The sequence below is a fragment of the Colias eurytheme genome, chromosome 5 (genome assembly GCF_061535395.1).
Source record: "Colias eurytheme isolate Ceu_HAF_F1 chromosome 5, ilColEury1 Martin Lab GWU primary, whole genome shotgun sequence".
Classification (NCBI taxonomy): Eukaryota; Metazoa; Arthropoda; class Insecta; order Lepidoptera; family Pieridae; genus Colias; species Colias eurytheme.
In genome coordinates this window covers 1,658,096-1,683,412 of record NC_142984.1, presented here as the reverse complement: position 1 = coordinate 1,683,412, position 25,317 = coordinate 1,658,096, and the positions used below count along the sequence as shown (strand labels likewise).

The 25,317-nt window shown below is 34.5% G+C and overlaps 3 protein-coding genes across 3 annotated transcripts; 1 reads left to right on the top strand and 2 right to left on the bottom strand.

Moving 5' to 3' along the window:
• Positions 1 to 120: 120 nt before the first annotated feature.
• On the bottom strand, positions 121 to 4,708 carry LOC149908281 (ER membrane protein complex subunit 2-like). The gene is made up of 7 exons (XM_090101705.1): positions 4,529 to 4,708; positions 4,337 to 4,447; positions 3,996 to 4,146; positions 3,347 to 3,490; positions 1,763 to 1,919; positions 607 to 702; positions 121 to 402 (listed from the first exon to the last, which is right to left on the bottom strand). Exons 1-7 carry the CDS (start codon positions 4,560 to 4,562, stop codon positions 229 to 231), a joined length of 867 nt encoding a protein of 288 aa, XP_089957831.1. The 5' UTR covers positions 4,563 to 4,708; the 3' UTR covers positions 121 to 228.
• Positions 4,709 to 5,317: 609 nt separating this feature from the next.
• Positions 5,318 to 16,858, top strand: LOC149908280 (uncharacterized). Its single transcript, XM_090101704.1, has 9 exons — positions 5,318 to 5,455; positions 5,648 to 8,814; positions 9,789 to 9,892; positions 10,246 to 10,421; positions 10,682 to 10,967; positions 11,636 to 11,773; positions 12,651 to 12,909; positions 13,333 to 13,716; positions 13,867 to 16,858. The coding sequence occupies exons 2-9, from the start codon at positions 5,851 to 5,853 to the stop codon at positions 13,987 to 13,989; spliced, it is 4,434 nt and encodes a 1,477-aa protein (XP_089957830.1). The 5' UTR covers positions 5,318 to 5,455; positions 5,648 to 5,850; the 3' UTR covers positions 13,990 to 16,858.
• Positions 16,859 to 18,915: 2,057 nt separating this feature from the next.
• Positions 18,916 to 22,512, bottom strand: LOC149908279 (zinc finger MYM-type protein 1-like). Its single transcript, XM_090101702.1, has 2 exons — positions 22,377 to 22,512; positions 18,916 to 21,617 (listed from the first exon to the last, which is right to left on the bottom strand). Exon 2 carries the CDS (start codon positions 21,598 to 21,600, stop codon positions 19,057 to 19,059), a length of 2,544 nt encoding a protein of 847 aa, XP_089957828.1. The 5' UTR covers positions 21,601 to 21,617; positions 22,377 to 22,512; the 3' UTR covers positions 18,916 to 19,056.
• Between the last annotated feature and the right edge of the window lie 2,805 nt (positions 22,513 to 25,317).

The following is a 25,317-nucleotide window of genomic DNA, read 5'->3' as shown; positions in this document are numbered from 1 at the left end:
CCCCCGCGTCCGCGTAACATTCAACCAACACAATATAAATTCATAATAATAATAAAACAATTTGTATTTTTGCATAATTTTCTTCAAAAAACGGCACTATAAACATTCCATGAATCCGTATTTGAAAATATTACCGCCATAAATTAAATAGAGAATAACACAATGTTGCTAACATTTTGCTATAAAATTGTTGGTAAAAATCTATTGTCTATGATAATATTTTTTTCACTAATCGCTTATTGAAATAGCTAACATCATGTTAGTTAAGGCGTTAGCATTAGAGCCTTGTGCCTCTTTCTGCTTCTTCGAAACTTCGGACTGCGCCCATTGGCTAAGTTTCCATACTTCCTTGCGTTTTGCACTGCCTGAAGACTTGTAGTGGCCTAGTAGGTTATTTGTTACCTGTAAAACATTTTATTTAAGTTTCCAAAACTCAAGAGTATAATGGTTTTCAGAGGTGTTGTTTTAATTATTGTTTTTAATAATATCTAGTAGACTGAAAAGGATTGCGACTATAATTATTGGGCAAGAACATATAAGTTTATGAAAAAATATTAGTTTATCTAACTTTATATAGGTAGTCATGTTATTATCAGGGTTTCTTACCAGAACCAACCCCAACAATGCTCTAACATTGTTGGGGTTCAACTTCACAGCTTGGCAGTAGTATGATTTTGCCAATTCCATATTCTCTACACCACCCTGAAATATTATTTTACATATTTTTTCAGATACAATTAAAAAGTTACACTATATTAAATAATTAAAACGCGACTAATACTTAATAGGCATGACGAAAGATTTTGAAATTCTCTTCCATAATGTGTGTATACGTTTACTATACAAGAAAAACCCTATATTTCGGTAATATACTTAAATTTAACGAAGATTAAAGCCATTTTTCAAAAAATATTTAATATCTGTGCCAAAACAGCTCGCAGGTGTCATGGCGTAGGCGTGACGTCAAACTTTGGTAAATACGTAATTATTTGTACGCATTGCGAAGAAAATTAAAAAAGTCTTTATTTAATATGTGTTATAGAAACGAATTACAAAGTTTATAAGTGGTGTGCAGTATTGCAGTGTGAATCCACATAAAAATAATGCTCAAAAATGTGTTAGTAATTATTTCAAGCGAAAAAATAATAAGAAATTATTATATAAAGTTGGCGCGGAGAATCCCGAACCATGTATTCGTGAATTCGCAATTATATTTCTGTTCTGAGTCGATAAAGCATACGTGAAACAATAGAAAATAAATAAAAATGCGTATTCTCAACATATTCATAACAACAAAATACATCTGACGTGAGTTGTTTACTTATGCGTGACGTCACGCGTGTTTTAGTCAAAATGGCGAACTTCAGAATTTCAATGTTTTATTTTATTGATAATCTCATTAATCTTAATGTTTTTAAGATTTCTAAGTCGCTATATTTAATTTATTTATTATACATTTTCCCTTAAAAACACTAATACGATCATTTATGGATACTGTCGTCATGCCTATTATATCTAAACTAATATTATGAAGCTGAACGGTTTATTTGTCTGCTTGAACACACTAATCTCAGAAACCACTGTTCTGATTTGTAAAATTCTTTCAGTGTTAGATAGTCCATTTATCAAAGAAGACTATGTGTTATTTATCATCACGCTTAGACCAATGCGGGTTAAACCGGGTTAAACCGTAGGGCGCAGCTAGTATCTTTCTAAATTAACTAAATCACAAAGTTTGTTTAGAGTAAAATAATGGCCTCACCATAGTGTATCTTATGTCAGCAAGACGCTGATGGAACAGATGGTTATGCGGCTGATGCAGGATCAGCTCCTCCACGCAGAACGCGGCGCGAGAGTATTCGCCCATTTGTAGATAGAGTTCGCTCAGTTCCTGCCATGCTTCCATGTCTGATATAAACCTGTTGACGTTTAATTACTTTACTAAAATATCAGGACGGTATATCGCAGTTTCGTCCGTGGACGAACCCGCGGGGAAAAGCAAACAAGATATTATTTAGTAAACTTTTCTGGTAAAAAAAGCAATATGTATTATGTAAATCCACGCAGTGGTTTTCTCATTAAAGAGTAACAAACATATTTCATCTACTCACATTACAAATTATTTCACATTAGTAATATCAGTTGACACCGCAGTGATATCCATCCATAAGGATCCAGGAACTGCATCTCTCATGATGCAAGAGCACCTCAATGAAATTGAGACATGGCTAAAACTATGGAGGATTAAAGCAAATGAGAGTAAGTCCACGCATGTGACATTTACGCTCAGAAAGGAAACGTGCCCGCCGGTAACCTTAAACAACAAAGAAATACCCCAAGAAGATAGTGCTAGATATTTGGGTATGCACTTAGACAGAAGACTGACATGGCAAAAACATATATGGACAAAGAGAAAACAACTTGATGGAAAACTGCGTAGCTTAAATTGGCTGATAGGTCACCACTCAAAATTGAAAGACAATAGTAAAATTCTAATTTACAAGACAATCTTAAAGCCAATCTGGACCTATGGCATACAGCTTTGGGGCTCTGCCAGCAATAGCAACATTGAAATCCTAGAGAGATTCCAGACTAAGGCTCTCAGAACAATACTTGGTATCCCCAAATGTATTGCAAATAAATACATGTACCTTGATCTCGGTATAGCCACAGTTCGAAAACAAATTGTCGAAAGCAGCCAGAAATATCAGGAAAGGCTAACAGTACACACCAACGACCTTGCTCAAGCGTTAAGTGGAGAGGGAGGCCAACAATACATCAGGCTAAAAAGACAGGACATTACAAACCTTGCTAAAAGATTCTGAAATAAATAAAAATTAAACAAATATAACACTGGACTACAAGGGTGGAGTCGTTGGACGAGCCCCTTGAAACAATATCAATGTTCCCGGACGGAGTTCCAAACAATATAAAGGCCAATTGTTACCTAACAGATTGCCTGGTCGCAGTAATATCAAAAAAAAAAAAAAAAAAAAAAGTAATATCAGTAGGATTTAAAGAAATAATTAACTTGCAATGCTGTTTTAAGAAGTCAGAGCATGATTGTTCTTTTCCACTTCTAGAACTTATTTCATAAAATTAAACTGAAGCAGTTCTTATAGGGAAGAATCAAGGAATTTCAACTTAAAACTTATAAAATGTTTCATTAAAAATAAAACAGCTTGTGTGCCCAGCATACGTGACAGAAGTAAAACTACTTGGGCAAGATACCAAAATCGTCGCCTTACTCAACGACGTGACGGTTTTGCCATGACACGTCATTGAAATTTTACTCTCAACGCGCCTAAAGAAGTTTCACTTCAGCAAATATATGAAAATAACATACTTCTTCAAATAATCCACCAATTCCTTGATAGCCTCAGTGATTTGGCCTTGCGCTTTCATGATGGCGACGCGACGTTTCCTCGCCGGGGCGTTGGTTTCATCCGTTTTTATTATCTGATCGAGGACTTGTAATGCCTTGTCGTATCTGTTATAAACATCATTTCGAAAAGAAATAAATTGAAATGTTATTTTTAGCGATGTTGCAAAATATTATAAATTTCATATAACATATTTCTGCAATGATTTATTTAGTTTTGGAATAAATGCATGTTTTAAAATAAACCGATACCAATTTCTTGATTCAAAATTTAAGTAAAAAATGCATTTTCTAAGACTGATGATGAAATGAAAAACAACTTGAAACTTAAATTGTTCAATATAATAACATAAATTGAAACAACTATTGCAAGTTCGTTCATAATGAATCTTATTATACTTAAGACTAGCTTTCTGCTCGTCATTTCACCCTCTGTGTCTAAAAGATAATAAATTATATCATTATCTTCTTCGATGATTCTGTCTATTAACAAAAAACGTGTCTATTAATAAAAATCCGTTACATAGTTTTAAAGATACATACATAGGATATAGGAACATAGAAAGCGACTTTGTTTTATACTATGTAGTTGTAATAACTACTGCAGACTTACTGTTCTTGTGCCTCCAACCACATTGCCTTATATCTCAACACTCTCAAGCTACCAGGGAATGCTGCGTCCAGCGCTTCAATCCATATAAGTGCTATATTGTGATAGTTAGAGTCCAGGGCTGCTATTATTAGCTGCTCCATAATCAAATACTCTGAAACATACACATTTCTTGTACTCACTTTAAATGGACAAATTTAATTCATACTATGTACATTTTATCAGTGACAATGCAAGAATCTCATTATATTTATGTGTTTTCAGTAACTATATTTAGTATTATTTATTACCCTTTTTTCATACCGATTTAAGGGAGGGACAAAATAAAAACATATTAAACTTACTCTCATTAGATTTGCTGTCTAAGCCCGCATTCACTTTTTCCCATAGTAACATTATTTCGGTACTCTTTCGTTCATTGTTATCCCTCCATTTACGAAGTAGATCATTTATTTCTGTTAAAAGAAGATTATTTAGAGTATTTTATACTATAAAATAGCAATTATACTATTGTCAATAATAAAAAATTTACTCACCATTTATACTCATATCTTCATAATTATCTGCCATTTTTTTATTTGATAGACAGAACCTTACGCCTATTTATACGATGCTTGTAATGTTGTGTGGTGGAATCACAAAAAATGCCGTAAAATTGTTAAATTAATCAGAGCAAAGAACCTATAATCGGTGTATTGCAATTGTTTTAGTTAGTGTTCATAATAGGATATAAATTTAAACGGTTTTCGACTTCCTGGAAAACTCAGGTTTGCTGAAATAAAAATATGAAATAATATTGAAATACATGAAAATTCTACAAATGACAATAATTAAGAATTTATGAACGACGATTTGACATGATTTTCAATTTTGATTGATGACATTTACCACAGGCTGTAGACCAGTTACAGGTCGGTAGATATATTTAAAAAACACTTAATTTATGTTCCCTACTGTGTTCCCTATTAATTACCGAAAATAAATTGAATGGCTTCTTTATGAATGCTATTATTATTAAAATGCTTTTAAACTCATTACATACGAAAAATTGGCAAATCTTTTTGTAACTTCATTCGTTCATCTTATTTAAAATACCTTAGGAATAAAGATAATTTATTTAATTTTCAATTGCTCGAGTCATAAATATCACAATAAATATGCACTAAGTAAGGCACTAAGTATATCTTTTTTTTGTAAATAAGAACTAGGACAAAATATCAAAATGGCAATGACCTAGGTTATTAGTTTATACATGCTGCATACCCATTTCAAAATACAACTATAATTTATACAGTCTGTGGTATGTATAGAGGTTTTTGATCGAGATACAAGACGTCTTTAAATATCGCAATATGTCGGACTATTTGGAAATATTTTTAGAATACGTGTAGTTGTTAATAAATAAAGGATATATTATTGTAATATAAATGTAATGGAATATACTTGACAAGAATTATAACGTGGTAAGCTGTGGTGGTCTCGTGTTTAATGTAGGGTCATATTAATTTCTTGCTTTCGATTTTTTATGTTTCAATGGCCTTTATCTTACATTTTTGTATTCTTTTGTCCTTTGAATGTGAGTGTAACAAGTTTTTGGGTCGTTCAGATGTGAGTTTATATATTTTAATGCTTATATAGATTTTTTTATCCAACAGATCAATAAAGAGAGTTGAATTGAAGATATGTATTGTTGGCCGTTCGTCTTGTGTGTTTACTGTAAAAATATACGTGACAGGCACCGCACGAAGTGGTGCTTCTGTCCGAGTGCGCATTGGACTAAATAACATTTCACGTATCGCCAGGGGTATCCTGCGCGTCGTGATATTTGTAAATATTTGTTATTGAATTGAAAGGCAAGATGGATCAAAGAGTGCAATGTCCCGTTTGTACTCTGTTTCTGCACAGTGGGATGTCTTTGGAGTCTCACTTGGATACACATCCTAAAGATCAAGTGATTAAAGCACTTTGCAGTTTGTCTGCAAAAAATGTTGGAAGCAGAACTCCAACACCTTCGACATCGGAACGTTCATTCAGAAGTAGAACACCTGTAACTGATGACAGTGTCAGATGGTCGTCATCTCGCCGTAGCGCAGAAAGTGGTTACTGGAGGAGAACACCTAGTAGAAATAAATCATCATCATCTTCCAATATTTCACGGAATGTCACTCCTGATATAAGAATTGGTGGTATTAATTTTGACAATAATGCTGTCAACAGCTGTGGGGAATTTTCTGAGTGTGCAGTGAAATCAACCAAGTCAGCACCAGTATATACAAGCAATGTGGAACCACCTCAAGCTGACTTTAACACACAGTTTCCATTCTATCCTGATAGTCAAGATGATCCAGAGATAAAATATTCACGTAGCACAGATTATAGTGTAGTAGATAATAGTAACCCTCTTTTTCCATATAACCTCCCTGTTATAGGACCTACTATGAAAATGCCACCAACTATGTTAACGCCTCACAATAAAAGGGCTAATAATATAGTTAAATTGGTCCCAAAGCAAAATAACATGTTAATGAAAAATATAGGAGGGCTACGTTACATAACTCCGAATGTTAAACCATATCCAGTAATGATGTCTGCTGCTCCATCTTTTATGCAAAAGAATGTTCAAACCAATATGATGATGGCTGGAAATATGCCTGTTCCTGACATGTTAGAACCAAAAGTAGGAGGACCTATGCCTACTCAATTCAACCAAATGTCTGCCGACAGTCTTTCCTCTGGTACAACTGTTGTCACACAAAATTCTCAAATAATTTATAGGGAGATGGTGCACAATATGGATGGTAAACCATATATTTCAAACATGCCTCATATGCTGAGCACACAGGAAAATATGGCGCAGAGTAGTTCAATGTATCAAAATGTGATGGTTGTAGATCAATTTGGAAACGCATCATGTATGTATAACACTCCACCTCCTTTAATACCTAAGCCTTGTAATCCACCCATGTTTGGTAGTAATTTGGCCCATTTACCAAATGCAATGGATAAATCTATTCCTAATATAGTTAATGATGCTAATAAAACTTTAATAATTGAAGTAAGTCCTATGTTGTCAACAAATGAAGTAGAAATACCCAAAACAAGTGCAGACACATTGTCCTTACAATCAGAGAGTAATTCTCAGAAAGCTATAGACACAGACACATCTGAAACAAAAATCGCAACTGCAGGGCCTTGTAAAGGGTTAAAAATTCTAAGCAATATTAAAGTTGAAGTTCCAGTACAGCATCATAAAAACATGATCAATACAGTCATGGATTTAACGGGACCTGGTGATTCTGGTTACATCCAGCGTCCGTCTTCACCAGAAAAAATTCTACCAGATTTAGATGAAAAGCCTTCAAACATATCAGATGACTGTACTCAGGCATCAAATTCGAGTGGGGACAATGGAGCTCCACATAGCTTTTCTGTGATAAAGAATGTTGGCAATCCGCAAACATGTAAAGAATTTACAGTAAAACAAACTACTGTAAAACTTGATATTGAATTTTCTGATAGTTGTCCTGTGCCTGATCTTATATGTAATGAAAAGCCTTCTATTTCACCTTGTAGTGAATTGTTAGACCATGGAGAGAATTCCATGGATCGTTGCTCACCAATAACTAAAAGTGAACCATCACCTAAACCAGAGAACTGTTCTAAAAATGAAGCAGAAAATGATTATATTGTACCTGCCAAACGAAAAGCTTCAGTTAATATTGAATCGCTATCACCTAAATCAGGATCAACTTCAAAGCAAGAGCTTACTGCAAAAAATGGCACTCCGTCACCTAAACCCCAACCTTCACCTGTACCAAGAACAGACATTAGTGAAAATAATGACTCAAGTACTAACAATGAGAATAAGAAGGCCACAAAACCAAAAAACTTTCCATTAAGACTCAACAATATATTTGTAAAAAAGCACAAAAAAGTTTTAAAAATAAAAAATCTTAAACCCATTCAATCTGAGACAGATCCTCAACCATCGTCATCATCCACCAAGTCTGAGAATTTTTTTGGTGACAAACCCCCAAATTTTCAAAATGTTAAAGAGATAGTTGATATTCCTTTAACTGTTGGAAAAACAGAAATTAATGATAATAAAAAGGAATTTGATGCAGACACAGAGGAACAGTCTATGGACATTGAACCCATAGCACCGTCTACAATAAGCCATTCCAATAATTATACTACCACAATTGATTTAGTGCACATTAAAGAGGAAGCAAATTCTAGTAACGAATTTACTAATGAAATGGATAGGTCTAATCGTGACCTTACTCCTCTAGAAAGTTTACGTCCAATCAATGTAATTACATATGGCAATATGGGGGCTGCTGACTTTGACGATGACTCCAACCATAGGGAACTTTTGGACTTAGAAACTGCATCAAAAAACAAACAATTTGTAAATATGATGAATGATAATTATTTTGGAGACAACATTTATGCAGATTATTTTACACCGGACCGCGTGGAGAGTTTTGATGTAGATAAAGAGTCCAATTTGAGCAAGGGTAGGGAGGAGATGTATCATGTTTGGGGTGAACCATCGCAAAAGGAAAATGAATTTGTTCTACCAAATTTTATTCACGAGAGTTATAAAATCGCTGAGAGCAATATGGATTATGATGTAGGTGAGAATGAGCATATAGATACTGTAAATAGGATTGAGCGAGATAGTAAAGTTGATTTGTTAACTGAAAGCCGTAGTGAAGAGGAGCCACCTTTGAACATCTGTACTGATGAGCGAATGCCACCTAGGGGCGAGCTGAGTGGTCAAGAAAGCAATGGCGATATGGAATCTCCTTGGAGTGGGGTAAGCATGTTTTATATTATCTGTTACCCTTTAAAAAAATAAAAGAAATCTTCCATGCCATTCCATGTGGTTTAGCAAGTCATATTTCACATTTGTTTTACTGATTGGTCTTTCTTTGTGATAAAGTTAAAAGTATGAGATTCTATTCTACACTGGGTATTGTATAAAAATCTATTAGCATAAAATTACTGTGGCTGTATATTCTTATCTTAAATAATCTATTTGTTTTAATAATAATCAAATTTTCAGTATCTTTCTAGCAATTTATTTTCTTTTAAATAACACTTAACAAGAAAAGTAATTGAGCATTTAAGGATATATATATATAAGATCTACCATAATTGTTTAACCAAAACAACAGCTGAGAAATTAGTCACAATTTGTTAATTAACATTTACAAGGAATGTAAACGCATGTTAACTTTTTACAGCAGTTTTTATATCACCTTGACATTGTTTCGGAAGCCCTAAAAAAATAATTACTATAGTTTGACTGCAACCGCTGTACCGTGCCTTAGGTATGTGCGCGGCGAGGCGGGGTAGAGTACCGACCGATCCGTTTCTTTCTAACTTCTAACTTGTGCTTTCTTACCCGGTCCCCGCCTCACCGCACATACCTAGGGCGCGGTACAGCGGTTGCGGTCAAGCTATACTCTTAGAGCGGCCGTACACGGGCAGCTCGAGCAGTTAACGGCTAAGCGACGTACACGGGCTGCTCGAGCGGTCCGTCGTTGACTGCTCGAGCTGTCGCTACAAACCGCGCAGTTGACGGCTTGAAGCGAAGGCTCGAACAGTCCGTGTACGGCAGTGAATGAATGTTCATAGTTCACCGCGCGGTCGCGGCTTCAAGCCGTCGGCCTCAACTGCTTAAAGCGGTCCGTATACAGCTGCCCTTGCAGTTAATTGGTGTTGTGACCTTTTTTCTCATGATGCGGGGCATTAATTTTTTTTTTAGTTGTATCCTGTGTATTACAGATGTATCCAGAGGTGACACCAGCCGAACCCTACGATCTAATAGCGCGCGAGAGTTGGGTGTCAGATGGCTCCGACATTGACACCACAGAGAAAAGGGACAATTTGTAAGTTATTTTAATAATTATTGTAAAATGTTTATGTTTACTTTATTGACACTACGTGAAGAACACGTTTTGCACGCGTATCACGTAATGCATTATAGTGATTCTCATGTATAGTGCGGATTGCCATAATATAGAAAATAAAAATTTATCATATACAACAATAAAATTAAGCTCAATTGGTTATACATAATATATTATTGTTTTAATAATTTTTACTTGTATCTCCTAGTTTGTAGTATAGGTTTTTTGATAAAAATTATATTTATTCTTGCTTAAGTATTTTTTGAATTTTTGTGACATGAAAATTTTATGTACATATTAATTATTATTTATCGAAATAATTACCTTTACAGGGAGGAAGACGCGTTATTCACAAAGACACGGTTGCATACGTGCACACAGTGTGGCCTTAAGTTCCCGACGCTCAAAGAGCTGCGTTCACACTGCAATGCCTCGTACTCACACGGTCGGGTTGTCACTTCTAGAGCGATTAAGAAGGAGGAGAAGCCAGATGAAGGTGTATTGGCAGGTTTGTTTGCTTTTGATAAGCTATTGTTTGTTGAAATTAAAAAAAATAGAAAAAATCCATCATGTGGCAGGATTTAAACTTGCATCTTTCGCTTCATTTGTATAGCATTTCATTTCTATAAAACGAAATATTAGTTTAAATTTACATTTTCATAACAACAATAAAGAAGGCCATTTGTCCATTTTTAAACCATACAATTCCTTGTTATAAGATTTTTTTAATTAAGTATTTTATTTAAATTTCATTTTGACACGTTTCAGGAAATCTCCTATACGACTCAAAAGAATCGGTCGCCACTACGATGCTACAAGCGTACGACCCATTAACAGAATCGAAGCCGGAACTCCGAAATCTCATAAAACGGGAGAAAAAGAAGAAAAGGAATTTCGTGTGTCCCACGTGTAAAGTCGACCAAGGGAACGATGTAGACTTCAACAACCATCTCAAGATACATCCGCTAGAGTGTCAGACGTGCGGAAAATGCTTCTACAGACGGGCCAACCTGGCGCTGCACATCAAGACACATCTTGGGATAAAGAATTATAAGTGAGTTTGGCGTACGTCTTGGAAGGGTTGTCTTATATTTGTAGTGGTGTCGTAGAAATGTGATACACGATTTTTTTTAAAGCTTTTTTTTTTGGTTTGTTTAAGTGCACTATATTTTTGAATTAGAAATGTTTTGGTGAATTTTTTATTTACCCTTTAAAAAAGATAAAAAAATAACCTGTGTATTGGCTAGTCAGCAAATTTGGAGATTTGTTAAAGAATATAAAAATTTCATCACTACTCACATAATTAAATCCAATCTAACCGCCCTTATGCCTACTTTATTGTATGTACATATATAAATAACTATAAGATTTGCCAGTCCACTGATAATAAAAAAAAATCCAGCTATTTTTCGCCACTTTTAAGAAACATTCTTTTGAGCTGTTTTTGTCAGTCCACTTAAATTTCTTATATTAAATAAATATTTTTAATTACAACACGCCATCTTTAAAAAAAATTGGTTGTTTGTAAAGTAGGTTTACGATCGAGATGTTTACGTGATAACGTCTTATTGGTGATATGAGACGGGAGATCGGTCCGTCTCTCTCTCGTTATACCTGCGATCGCGCTCGTGAGGTTTTGGTGTGACACAAGTATCTGAACATGTCAACCGACTAAAACGATTTTAAAAACGTTATCACGTTAAAGTTGAAATCCTTTTCCAGGTGCGAGATATGCCAGAAGCGTTTCATCACCCGGCAGAAGCTGAATGAGCACCGCAACGTGCACACGGGACACGCGCCCGTCAAGTGTACCGTGTGCGATGACACCTTCCGGAGATACTCGAATATGGTGCAGCATAGGTCAGTGTGTTTAAAAAAAATAAAAATAAAATCATCTTTATTTAGTTCTCACAACATTAAAAGGTTACAAAACTCAATTATACTACACTAGCTTTCCGCCTGCGGCTTCGCCCGCGTTTTCTAAGAAAAACCCGCATAGTTCCCGTTCCCGTGGGATTTCCGGGATAAAACCTAGCCTATGTTACTCGTGGATAATGTAGCTTTCGAATGGTGAAAGAATTTTTAAAATCGGTCCAGTAGTTTATGAGCCTATTCATTACAATCAAACAAACAAACAAAGTTTTCCTCTTTATAATATTAGTGTAGATAAAGAGAGGATAACGTTGTTTTGATTAGTATTGTCCAGTTGGATGTTCATTTTAGCATGTGTATGTAGATTAAGGTATAAAAAATAATACAATAAAAGTATTTCTTTTGATTTCACAAAAGAAAGAAGTAGTCATAGAACATATTTTCAAGAGGCAAGATTTTTGTTGTTGTATTTCGATTTTTTGCCAAAAAATTAATCAATTGATTTTATTATTATTTTTCACTATTAGAATTTAGAAAACGACATTTTTACCGAGTAATTTGCATAGCAGCATTTGTATTTCTTCATAACAAATATATATCCAATCCTACTAATATTATAAATGCGAAAGTTTGTGAGGATGTGTGTGTGTGTGTGTTTGTTACTCTTTCACGCAAATACTACTGAACCGATTACAATGAAATTTAGCATAAATACATATACAGGGTAACTTGGATTAACACATAGGATAGGTTTTATCCCGGAAATCCCACGGGAACGGGAACTATGCGGGTTTTCCTTTGAAAACGAAGCCGCGGGTGGAAATCTAGTTATATTCTAAACGTGTCCCGTACGCATCCATTGCAGGGACCGTCACCACCTGAACAAGAAGGCGAAGGTGCGCGACTACATCTGCCAGTGCGGCGCCGTGTTCCACTCGCGCGCCAAGCTGCACTGGCACCGCGAGACGCACGACGGCCGGCCCAAGGCCTGCGCCTACTGCAGCGACAAGTTCGTGCACGCGGCGTCGCTCACGCGCCACGTGCGCCGCACGCACAACGAGTACTACCTGTCCCCCCGGCTGCGGGGCAAGGTGGACAACGTCACGTGCCCCGTGTGCAAGCAGGTGCGTGCCCCCGCCCCCCGCCCCCTGCCCCCTGCAGCGATAAGTTCGTGCGTGCGGCAACGTGGCAAAACAAATACGCTTTCTTTTTTCACTATAGGATTTGATCCAGGTAGTCGATATGCTTATTTGAAGAAAAAAGTCATCTTGGTGCGCTGCACAAACATTTTTCGTGAGTATTAAGGTAGGCTCAACTGTTACGCTCTGAGATGAAAGGTTCAGTTTAAGAAGAAGAGCCTTCGGCGCGCACACTATTTTTTTTAATGTAAAAGTGTATTAAAACAAGACTATTTATGTGTATAATAATGTAATAAACCATTCATTGATTGTGATGATTTTAAAGATACGAAGTCTACTATTATTGTTTTATGGTCCTTCGAGCCGGATTCTAAATTCGCATATTTAATTCACACAAATCTCCCCCAGGTATACCTGCGCACGAACCTGCGCGCGCACTTACTGACGCACAGCGGCAAGCGGCCGTACCCCTGCATCATCTGCAACAAGGCGTTCACCACCAAGTGGAACCTCAAACTGCACCGCTGGACGCACACGAGCCGCTCCGCGAAGCCGTACAAGTGCGCGCTGTGCAAGGGCGCGTTCGTACGGCACGCGGAGTACGTGGCGCACATGAACGCGCACAAGTCCGTACGCCCGTACACGTGTAACTACTGCGGCTGTCAGTTCATCCGCAAGTACAACTGCCAGCGGCACGTGCGCGAGCACGAAACGGCCAAGAAGTACGTGTGTAAAGTGCCCGAGTGCGGCAAGTCGTTCCACCGCAGTTACTATCTGTCGGAGCACATGAAGGTATTGTATTATCCATACTAATATTATAAATGCGAAAGTAACTCTGTCTGTCTGTCTGTTACTCGATCACGCCTAGTTTGGGGTCCAAATGTTACATGTTTGTACATAACCCACAAATTGATCAATAAATGATTTTTTTTTTTATTTAAGGTGCATAGTGGCGTGCGACCGTTCGCCTGCAACATTTGCGGCAAGACTTCAAGCAACAAGTCAAACCACAACAAACATGTGAAGATACACCACGCGCGGGAACCCGTCGCTACTGAGGCGTAGGCGTACTAGTCTAAGATCCCACAGGATTAGTGCGTTCAGTTTTTTTGCTAAAATCAAAATTTTATGTATATTTATAATTAGGAGAATATATATCGACTAGGTTGCCAGTCAAAATTTGGCCACAAGTATTTTTAATAAAAAGAAAAATGTGTGCGTGTACTAGTGTACACACGTAAGTGAAACTTCTTTATGACCTTATTTTTCAAAAAATAATTTACTATATGCGCTTTGCACTTTACAGAAATACGTCGAATCACGCGTGGTAGGGATAAGACAAAGATGGCCCGTAACGAAAAAATGTCACGCGTAACGAAAAAATATTACACTACATTTTTTTCCAATCCCGATAAAGAAGTTTCACTTCAAAAATTCTAATAAATTTTTCGGAAAACATTTCGTTCACTTGTTAATTATGACTGGCAACCTAGTCGATATAATATATTCATCTAATTATAAATATACATAAAATTTTGGTTTTAGCAAAAAACTATGAACTCACTAATCCGATTGTGGGATCTCGTACTATACATACTTCGCGCTCGATGTACATAGCTAGTTAAATTTTTAAATTTTATCGTGTAAATACAGGACCAAGTGTGTACATGTTTGTTTATTGATTGCACGGCAGGACATACCTCTTATTTTTTAATGGTAACAGTGTAAATAGACTATAAAAAAAAAACTAAAGGAGTTGTTCATGTGCCATCTCGCGGTCTTTTCATTCTGTCGTGCGCGGTTGTGCAAGGGTGTCTTACTGTTGTTCTAATAGTGATAACTGATTTTAGGGTTCCGTACCGAAAGGGTATTTATAATGTTATTTTTTACACATCTTAATTTCAGTGTAAATAAAGGTAAGGATAAAAATATAGAACATATCTTACATTTAAAATTATTTGTCATATGGTAGTCTGTATATAAAACCCGATTCGTAAAATCATAGGAACGAATTACTTTTCATGATTAATTTAATTACACACAGGTTAATCAAGTAAGTATAAATAAAATTCAGTTATCGACATAATTATCACAGTAAAGACCAACCCTTATGCCACCGTTAAATTGTATAATAAGTATTTAGGGAAATTACTAATGGGCATTTCGGTAAAGGTACCCCGCTTATTTAATTTGTTAGCTTTAATTAAACTAATTTTTCGTGGTAAGATTATTTTTTTTTGTTATAACATATATGTGCAATTTTTGTGCAGTGTGCACATTGTTGGGTTTATGATTCAGTTACAGAAGTGTGCAGTGTTATTGTGTTAAAATGTAGCCTTTTTTGACAAAAAGTCAGATTTTTTCTATACTTTTTTTTAATTAAGCATTTTTATGCTAAATATCAATTGAAGCTTTTTTTAATGTAGTGGGAAAGAGATATTCAACTAAGACGTTTTTGTGAGTATCTTTGAGTTAAACACGTACATATTATTTTATGTTCTTCATAGCTCAAATAGAAGTTATTATGACACAGAGCATATAAAAAAAAGAACAGAAAAAATATTATAAGATCTGACATACAAAGGTTTATAAGTACATATTTTGGTTTCCCGCTTAAGTTGCAGAGTCACTATCATACAGTTGGTTAAGAAAAAAAAAATTGGGCTCAAGGATTTAACTTTTTTCAAGCTATTTAACACAATAACAATGCACGTTATGTCCACAATGAACTCTGGAAATGACAGCAATGATTAATATTTTTTTTTAATTATTTGACATATTTGATCTGTGATACGATTATTTTTGACATTAATTGCAATTTCAATATCATTTCAATTTATTTATTTTTCGCGTTTGTGTTCGGAAATTTATTAGATAGGATGACTTTTAATGCCCTAATGAGATAAACGTAAATTTTTATCCTTTTCTATTTTATGAACTCGTTTTTTTTTTACATTTTCCGCGTCAGCTTTGTTGTAATGATTGCCAGTATAAAAAGCCTATTGTTTAAACTATATAATATTACAATTTCTTGACATGATTCATGAAATTGATTATAATGATTCTGATTTTATTATCTACATTTTAAGTTTTATAATTATTAATAAGTGCTCTGACATTAATGGTAAATTCATTTTATTATTTGAAGATGGTATTAATTGATTAGTTCAAATTTATTTCAAAAAATGATTGGCTCAAAAAAAGCAAGTTACCTATTTTGTGGTATACTGTTATTTCATCGAAGCCTCAAATCTTTCGACTCATATTTCCCCGTCTGTCATTTTACAGAGTGAATAATTCTTGTATTATCTAGATGTAATTTTATTTATGTATTTTTTTTATAGAATATGTAGAATTATTTTTAATTATATTACATTTGCAATGGATTATAATATTTTCTTGTATTTTTTTCACACATTTTCAATTTAAAGTACCTGTATGATTTTTTAATACGTAATTACAAATTATTATACTTTGGCGCGTTTTTTCAATGACAGATAGTTCTAGAAAATGTTTGATTTTTTTTAAATGGATTAAATACTCGTGAATTAAAAAAAAATATCTGTATATTGAAAAAAAAGCAGTCAAAAACTTTGGTCGTTATTGTACAAATGCAAGTCTTCCTCGGGTTGACGTCATTAATATAAAAAAAAGTTTAAATACGAATAAACTTGTATTTTTAGAAAATTTCTTAGTAGTACTTGGACTTCTTCCGATGTTCACATAATTTAAATCAATTGATTCTAATTTTTATACACAGCAATTTTTGTTCATTTCAGTCAATTTTTTTTTAATTGTTTGGCAGTAGTGGGGCAGAAGTATCCTTATTAGCGAAATTATACTAAGATCTAAGCTATAACTGACCTTAACATCACTGCCAATTTTAGAAAAGTTTTTTTTATTTCAGTAAAATAATTATCCTCCTTTAAGGATAATAACGCCTATATATATATAATATACGTCAAAAGTAACAATAAAATGATTCGCAAAGAACGTAATAATTTTTTTATTTTCTATTCTTACTTTATTTTTTGTGACAGAAAATGTCTATTATACAATATAATAACTTTTGTTTATATGTTTAAATTAAATGTATGATGTTAATACAAATTAAATATAAAAAAGGCACTGTAATAAATCTTAAAACTTAAATTCTAAATATTTTCACCCTTGTATTGAAAATTAACTGAAAAGACTGTATTTGTGACGCCAATTAGATCGGAAAGTATACTGTGATTATTAAAAAAAATCATCAACTTTATTTTGTTTTAAATAACACGCGTGCAATCTACAAGTTGTTAATATTGTTACTAATTCAAATATCGAACATGGATCAGAGACAAGAATGCAGATTAAAAAAAAAGAGTTGGTTCTCTTGTCCATGGTGGATGCTTGAATATAAAAGTAAATATTATGTACAAATTGTTGTGTGTCTTGTGAAGGAATCACACCAGCTGTGTTCATTTAAGAATTGTATTTAAATTATTTGCGTATAATTTAATGCATATAAAACAATGATCTCGTATTTCAAAACAACAATTTTCACGTTTTGATTTTGTTTTTTTTTGTAAATTAGCTGTATTTTGGTCTGACAAGCATTCGATGTGAAGAAAGGAAAAGGCGGGAAAGTTTCATTTTGATAGGTTATAGAGTGCACAATATCTAAGTGTGTTTGGAGCAATAATAAAAGGTAAGTATATTCTGTACAATGAATAAGTATCGTACGTAATATCGAGAATTAGCATCGTATGCGGCATCGACTGTTTGTTGGCCTTTTCTACTCGGTTAATAGAAGAAATTGGTTATTTATTTTACATTAAGGTAATTTGTAAATATTCTGTTAGGATATATTTTGTAATGTGGGTCGTACACCAAAATACAGTTCATGCGGGGTCACTGAACTGGACTGTTAGTGTCAGCAATAAATTTAAAGTAAGACATTATAAATGTGAAGTTTTATTTTATCCCTATCATTTCACTGTTGATTAGTATTCGACGAAGAAGGGTTTTATTGAAAAAAAGCTCATATTTGCCGAATATGTTGCCCTAGAAATACCTTCAGTCTTCAGACTCGTTTTCCCTTGACGGTTTATAAGCAATAATTGCACTGAAAGACGGTTTACATATTGGCAGCCAAATTGGTACATACGTTGTTGATAGTATTGTTATGATAATCCCGTTACTAATTTTACGATTAGAAGTTCGAATCCAGAAGAGAAGAAAATGGAAGAAGCGCACTATTACCTACTACGTCTTTTACATTTACTTCTGTAAAATATAAAATGCTTAAAAAAATATCCAGGGATTCAGTCTTCCCAATCTACTAGTAAATTCGTCATTGATACAACTTCATTTCATTCACAAAATAACTTACAAGCATCAGTATAATCTTCACTCCATGTGTGGTCGATGCTTCACTCTTATCTAAGGTCGGTGATGCAGAAACGTCAATCATATATTTTTAGAATAATTAAGGACCTTTTTACGTCAAAGCAATAATTAATAAAACTACTGCGATTATTGAATAACTTACAAACGTAAATTAATACCTATATATCATACTTACTAAGAATTTTCTTATTTAATAAGTCCTTAAATACGTACGCGACGTAAAGATATAAAGAGGAAAACATTATCATGCTCTAAAACGTAAAATAATAATAATTTGCATTAAAATTTATAAACAATACTATAGGTACTTTGTAGGGTTGCCAACATTTCATCATCAAAATATAGTATTTTCCAAAATAAGGTGTAAAAAATATAGTACATTTAAAAAAAATATAGTATTTAATGGGAAATACAAAGAAAATAAACAAATATATTTTATTACACGCTTTATATTAGCTTCACCTGAATGTTTGTAACCGACTTCTTTGGGCGCGATTTTGATCCACTTTAAACGGCCAGATTTCGTTCAAACTTTGTAGATTTATTGAGGACCGATGACAATACACTCAGTGGCGTAGCTAGCATAGGTGGCACCCGGGGCGGATTTTATAGGTGTCACCCTAAAACTCAATCGAAACTGTTAAAATAAAAAAAAGTTATAATCATTTACGTTTTATTAAAATATGAGTACCTATTACAAATATTTGTTTATTATGTAAAACAAATTTAGTTTGTTAAAAATTAAAATTTCTTCCTTCTAGCTTTGACACTAGCGAACTCCGAAATCACGTCTTCAAAATTTATATTTTGTGTTGCTTCATGTTCTATCGTTAAAATACCAAGATTGTTTAATCTGGTTTCGGTCATTGTAGACCGCAAATAATTTTTAATTAATTTTAATTTGCTGAAACTTCTCTCACATGAAGCTACTGATGCACATATTGTTATAAATAACTTTAGTGCTACCGTTAGATTCGGAAGAGATTCTGTAAAATCCCATTCCACAATAAATTTCAAAAAGTCCAGTATCACCCAATTAGAGACAGTAATATTAGCCGCTTTTAAATGTCTTCTCAATCTTGGTATTTCTAAAAGGAGTTCTGTTTCTGATACTTCATCGTAAAGGTTAGTAAATTTTGATATAGCTAATTTTAACTGTTCAGTGTTTGCCGAAAGCAAGGTCTTTGACTGCACAACCTCAAACAATGAAGCTACGTCTTTAATGGACTTTACTCTTGTTTCGAGTTCAATATTGAATCTGTCAATGCATTCTAACATGTCCTTTTGAAGTTCCGCTCTAAGTGTAAGTCCAGCCTCGGTGGACGACGCTAACTCACCGGGCATGCGTTTCTTGCGACGAATTCGTCGTTCCATCGAAATGTTGTATTTTTCCGATTTTTGTACAGCAAAATCTATTGCCTCTTCTGCTAGATGCAACCGTTTCTCTCCAATGAATAGACGAAGTGCTTCTAGTTTTATGATTATTTCATCAACACATAAACCTTTACTTTGTAATGCGATCTGAGCATTGTTCACTTCCCTTAGCACATCATTCCAAAAGAAAAGAAAACAAAGAAATGAGAAATTGCACACAGCAGGCATAAGATTTTGTGCAGCACCTCTAGTTTCTAAATTTACGTCTTGGTCACATAGTTCCTCAATTGCAGATATTATCCCATCAAAATTTTCAGCCAATACTTTTACTGCACCGTAATGAGCACTCCATCGCGTTGTCGAAAGTCTTTTAACAGATGCTTTGCTGTGATTGAGGAGCACTTCCCAACGACTTGTGGAAGTTGAAAAAAAGTTAAATATTGTTTCCACTGCTCCGAAAAATGTAACACAAGTCACATTTTGTGCGAACGAATGTTGGCCGCATAAATTAATTGAATGATCTATACAACCAATAAAAATTGCTTTATTGTTTTTTTCTTTTATAATAGCTTGTACTCCTCCGTGTATACCACTCATAACTGCAGCATTATCATAACCTTGAGAACGACACATCATAATATCTAAGCCATCGTTTTCAAGCTTCTTTAGTATTTCAGCGCTTAAGTCAGCTGCTTTTTTTCCATGTAAAGGAAAGAATCCTAAGAATACTTCTTTGACTTCTACTTTTCTATTATTAATTTTTACATAACGAATCACTTCAGACATTTGATCAACATGTGAAACGTCAGGTGTGCTATCAAACATGATACCGAAATATTTTGCCGATTTAATTTCGTTTACAAGCTGACATTTTACATGATTAGCTAAAACATTTATGAACTCATTTTGTATTTCTGGCGATAAATATGTTACTTTAGGTGATTTTTCCTGCTCCAAATATAGTATATGTTCTTTGAGTACTGCATCATACTTTGACAGCAGTTTAACTAGTTCTAAGAAATTACCTTTATTAGACGACCCTTTGGTTTCATCATGTCCACGAAATGCTAGGTTTTGTTTAGCCAAAAACAATGTTATATCTAATAATCGAGATAAAAGATTTTTCCACTTCTGTTTTTCCGTATTCATTAATTGCAAGGCTGCATCATCTATTGTGGTGTGAGATTTTAATCTCATTTCCAAAGCTTTCCACTTTTCGAAATTTTCTAAATGTTCACATGAAGTTTCATGGTCCAATACTTTAGGATTTAGTTTCCACCACTTCTGAAATCCAGTTGTAAATGTTGTTTGTATGTTACTGACAGCAAATAAACGACAGCAAAAACAGTACAGGTTATTTGATATAGGAGAAAATACCATCCATGATCGTAGAATTTTTTCACCACTAGGCATCGGTTTATAAAACCATTCCTGTGAAAGATGACGAGAATCACCTTTAATCTTTGAACCATGACGAGGTCCTTCTTTGTTCTGGAAATGTTCACTGCCCTTTTTTATTATGTCAATGCGAACATTATCAGGTACCGGTAAACTCCAATGTGAAACATCTCTCAAGTGTTGAACTGATTCTTCAAAGCTAATGCTATCTCCGAAAGTAGCATTAACGGCGTCATTTTCATTATTTATTTTGATTCCGTCAAGGTCCTGGGTCGTCTTCATTGATTCTGTATTGTCGATGTTGCTATCTGAATGTGAGTCTCCAAGATGTGAATCATTACTTTCGTCAGCAGGAGACTCGGGTACTTTACTTGAACTTTGGCCGCTATCTGCTTTTGTGACATATTTGAAAAGAGAACCGGACATGCTCTGAATTTCATCCATTTTAGCCTTTTTGGCTTTTCTCTGTTGAAACCCGCTTTGTCTTTTCGAAGTATGAATTCCCCGAGGCATATTTCGTTCTGGGTATTCTAAAAAATATTTTTAGTTAGTAAGTGAAACGTTGATTTTATAAACTAATTATAACAGTAAATAAACACCTACACGTTACGTAACTAGCTTTGTGAAATATATTTTTCCCAGACGCAGGATTGTTAATTTATATTACCTAACAATCCTGCGTCTGGGTGTAAATATGTTTTTAAGTATTATTAGAAAAATATTAGTTAAAAACTCCACCGTTAATTGTGATATCCGTGCCACGAGTGCTCGAGCTGCTCATCTCGGAGCAAAATCAACGTACGCGAAGTTGTATGATATGATTATGATAACTTTCAATCAAAAATCTAAACTTAATGTATTCCGTTTTTGTAAACAAATCCCATTGCTATTAGATAGGAAAATATTAAGTAAGTTAATAATAAATAAGAATATTATTTACAATTAAACATTATTACCTAAAGTAATATCGTAAAACGTGTAGAAATATAAGTAAAATCTTTTTACACCAGCAAAGTCTTTAAAACCTATTTTAATAAATAAATACCTTTAGTTGATAAGTAATACTTGCCCAGGCTAAACAAAAAAATATTATTGCAATCCGTCTGAAATACCTTCTTTAGGTACCTATTTATCATTTAGGACGTCTCAATAATATAGTTTAAAATACACAGTAATTAAAAGAGAATAAAATTGAAGGGTTTTTCAAAATAATCTAAGATACTGCTATTAGAAACTAAATGGATAAAAAATGTAAGTATTACCTGTAATAACAAAAATAATTCACTTACCTTGTTTATTTTCTTCAAGAATCGACTTTTATACAAAAAATGTTGTTTATAATATCTAATAATTAACAAACACTTTGCACTAGACTTTCACACGTTCACGTAAGCGAATATTGAAATGAATGCGGTCGGAAACAAAAGAAGCCCAATCCACAATACAAGTGACGAGCGCTATATCGAGGGAATCCCCTGACTAGCGTTGGTTATGCGCGAACGGGGTATTAAATTTTGGGGGAATCCCTGATCGATTGACACTGTGCACATTGTTTTTTTTTAATATCAATTATTATGTTCGTGGTACGATATTATAGTTACCTAGATAATTTTATTAGTGGCGGTTATGCTCTCTGCCGCAGATTTACGATTTTTTATAAATAGAAAGAACTATAACTGATGGTCATAGTCGGGCTCGGGTGTCACCCCTAAACGGGTGACACCCGGGGCGGGCCGCCCCCGCCGCCCCCCCTTAGCTACGCCACTGAATACACTAATTTGATAAAATAAATAATAGTTAAAAAAAATAAAAAATACGCTTTTTATAGAAAACCGACCTAAAAGCGTGTTTTTTAGTTTTTTTAAACTATTATTATTTTTATAAATACAGTAGGCGCTCGATAATCCGGCGCTCGCCAATCCGGCACGCTCAGTAGTCCGGCACTTCGGGACTCAGACAGCCCCACAGACATGTATATTTTAGTAGACAACGCAAGTACCGCGATCTGTATGAAAACCAAGCGTGTCATATTTTTTGTGCTGACCTTGACGCGTTATGACGTCACGAGCGCTTTTTAGTGATGGTAATTTCATTTTACGTTACATCGATTAGGACGCCACTCGCGCGGCGATTCTAGTATCGTCCGTATCCCATCGTACTATCTTGTTCGCTTTACCCCGCGCCGCCTCCCAGCCCGCCCCGCGCCCGAGCCCGTCAGTACGATGATAGACTTTTCAATTTTTGTAAATAGGTACGCATTTCAAATGCCTAAGATTATGTTTTTAACAAAGAGCACACTAACCTCTTCATCAACTATCGTTTTCAGTATATCAATAGGCATGACGAAAGATTTTGAAATCCTCTTCCATAATGTGTGTATACGTTTACTATACAAGAAAAGCCCTATATTTCGGTAATATACTTAAATTTAACGAAGATAAAAGCCATTTTTCAAAAAATATTTATTAGCTGTGCCAAAACAGCTCGCAGGTGTCATGGCGTAGACGTGACGTCACTCTTTCGTAAATACGTAATTATTTGTACGCATTGCGAAGAAAATTAAAAAAATATTTATTTAATATGTGTTATAGAAACGAATTTCAAACTTTATAAGTGGTGTGCAGTATTTCAGTGTGAATCCACATAAAAATAATGCTCAAAAATGTGTTAGTAATTATTTCAAGCGAGAAAATAATAAGAAATGATTGTATAAAGTTGGCGCGGAGAACCCCGAACCAGGTATTCGTGAATTCGCAATTATATTTCTTTTCTGAGTCGATAAAGCATACGTGAAACAATAAAAATAAATAAAAATGCGTATTCTCAACATATTCATAACAACAAAACACATCTGACGTGAGTTGTTTACTTAAGCGTGACGTCACGCGTGTTTTAGTCAAAATGGCCAACTGCAGAATTTCAATGTTTTATTTTATTGATAATCTCATTAATCTTAATGTTTTTAAGATTTCTAAGTCACTATATTTAATTTATTTATCATACATTTTCCCTTAAAAACACTAATACGATCATTTATGGATACTGTCGTCATGCCTATTGTCGGATAGGCTGTTTTTGTCAATAGTCGAAGCTTTTTTCCTTCAACAAAGCTGGCTTCATTAAAATGTTTAGAGCAAATTGTGCTATATTTTGTTGGAAACCAATCTTTATGTCCCGTTGCAACGATCCATTTTTCTTTTATATTCGGGTTACTTGGAAAACTGAAAAAACAAACATAGTCTAAGCAATAAGGAGTTTTCTTAAAAAACTCCCAAGATGACACTTTAACTAATGGCGTCCATGTCATAATATTTATTTTTAGTACCTTTGTATTAAAATACTTAAAAGTTCTAGGTCAAGTCGTATTAAATGACAAAAAAAATCTATGCCTTTTTTTCTGAAAAATTGCTCCTTCAAATTATCATTTTTCTGTCCGATTATAAAATCGATTAGAATCGAGAACTGTTGCATCAAATGAACATCACTAACCACTAAATTGGACAGAAAAATGAGAACAGAAAAATGAGAAGACGCTATTCATTGCTTGTTATCATACGACGCGATCTTTACCGTGCCAAGTAAAAGCCGCAATGTATTCCGAATCATTTCGTATGATTTGGTATCCGTGTTTGTCACGATCGTTTTCCACAGATATTCTTTATTTGATTTTAAAATAAATAGTGCATATTCTGATTAGAAAATTACTTACCGGTGGAAGGAAACATCTCTGCTAACTCGGCCACTCACAGCTGTGGAGTTTCTACAGTTTATAACGGCGCAATTCGGCATTTTACTTTATTCAGCTTCACGTCTTTCCTTGGCGAACTGTAAGCGCGGACTGAGTGTAGGCCAGCGTCAAGTAAGTTTCATAAACTTAGTTTGGACACGGGAAGTACGTACACTCGCTTAGTCTATCTTGATACATGTTGATACATGTCTGTGGACAGCCCGCTCTATAATCCGGCATTTTACATAGCTGAACGCCGGACTACTGAGCGGCGCGGCCGGCGGTGTTCGACTTTCGAGTAGTTTCTTTCGCTCGGCAGTCCGGGCCTAACCTCAATAGTGAAGCCACGTGTTTGTTTTACTCGTAGCGCAGCGTCGCTTTGACAAAATGGCGGACAAAAAATTATAATATATAATTATATATATAAAATAATAATAATAATATACTAATTCGATAATCCGGCATTTCCGACAATCCGGCATAGAGGAAAAATTGCCGGTGCC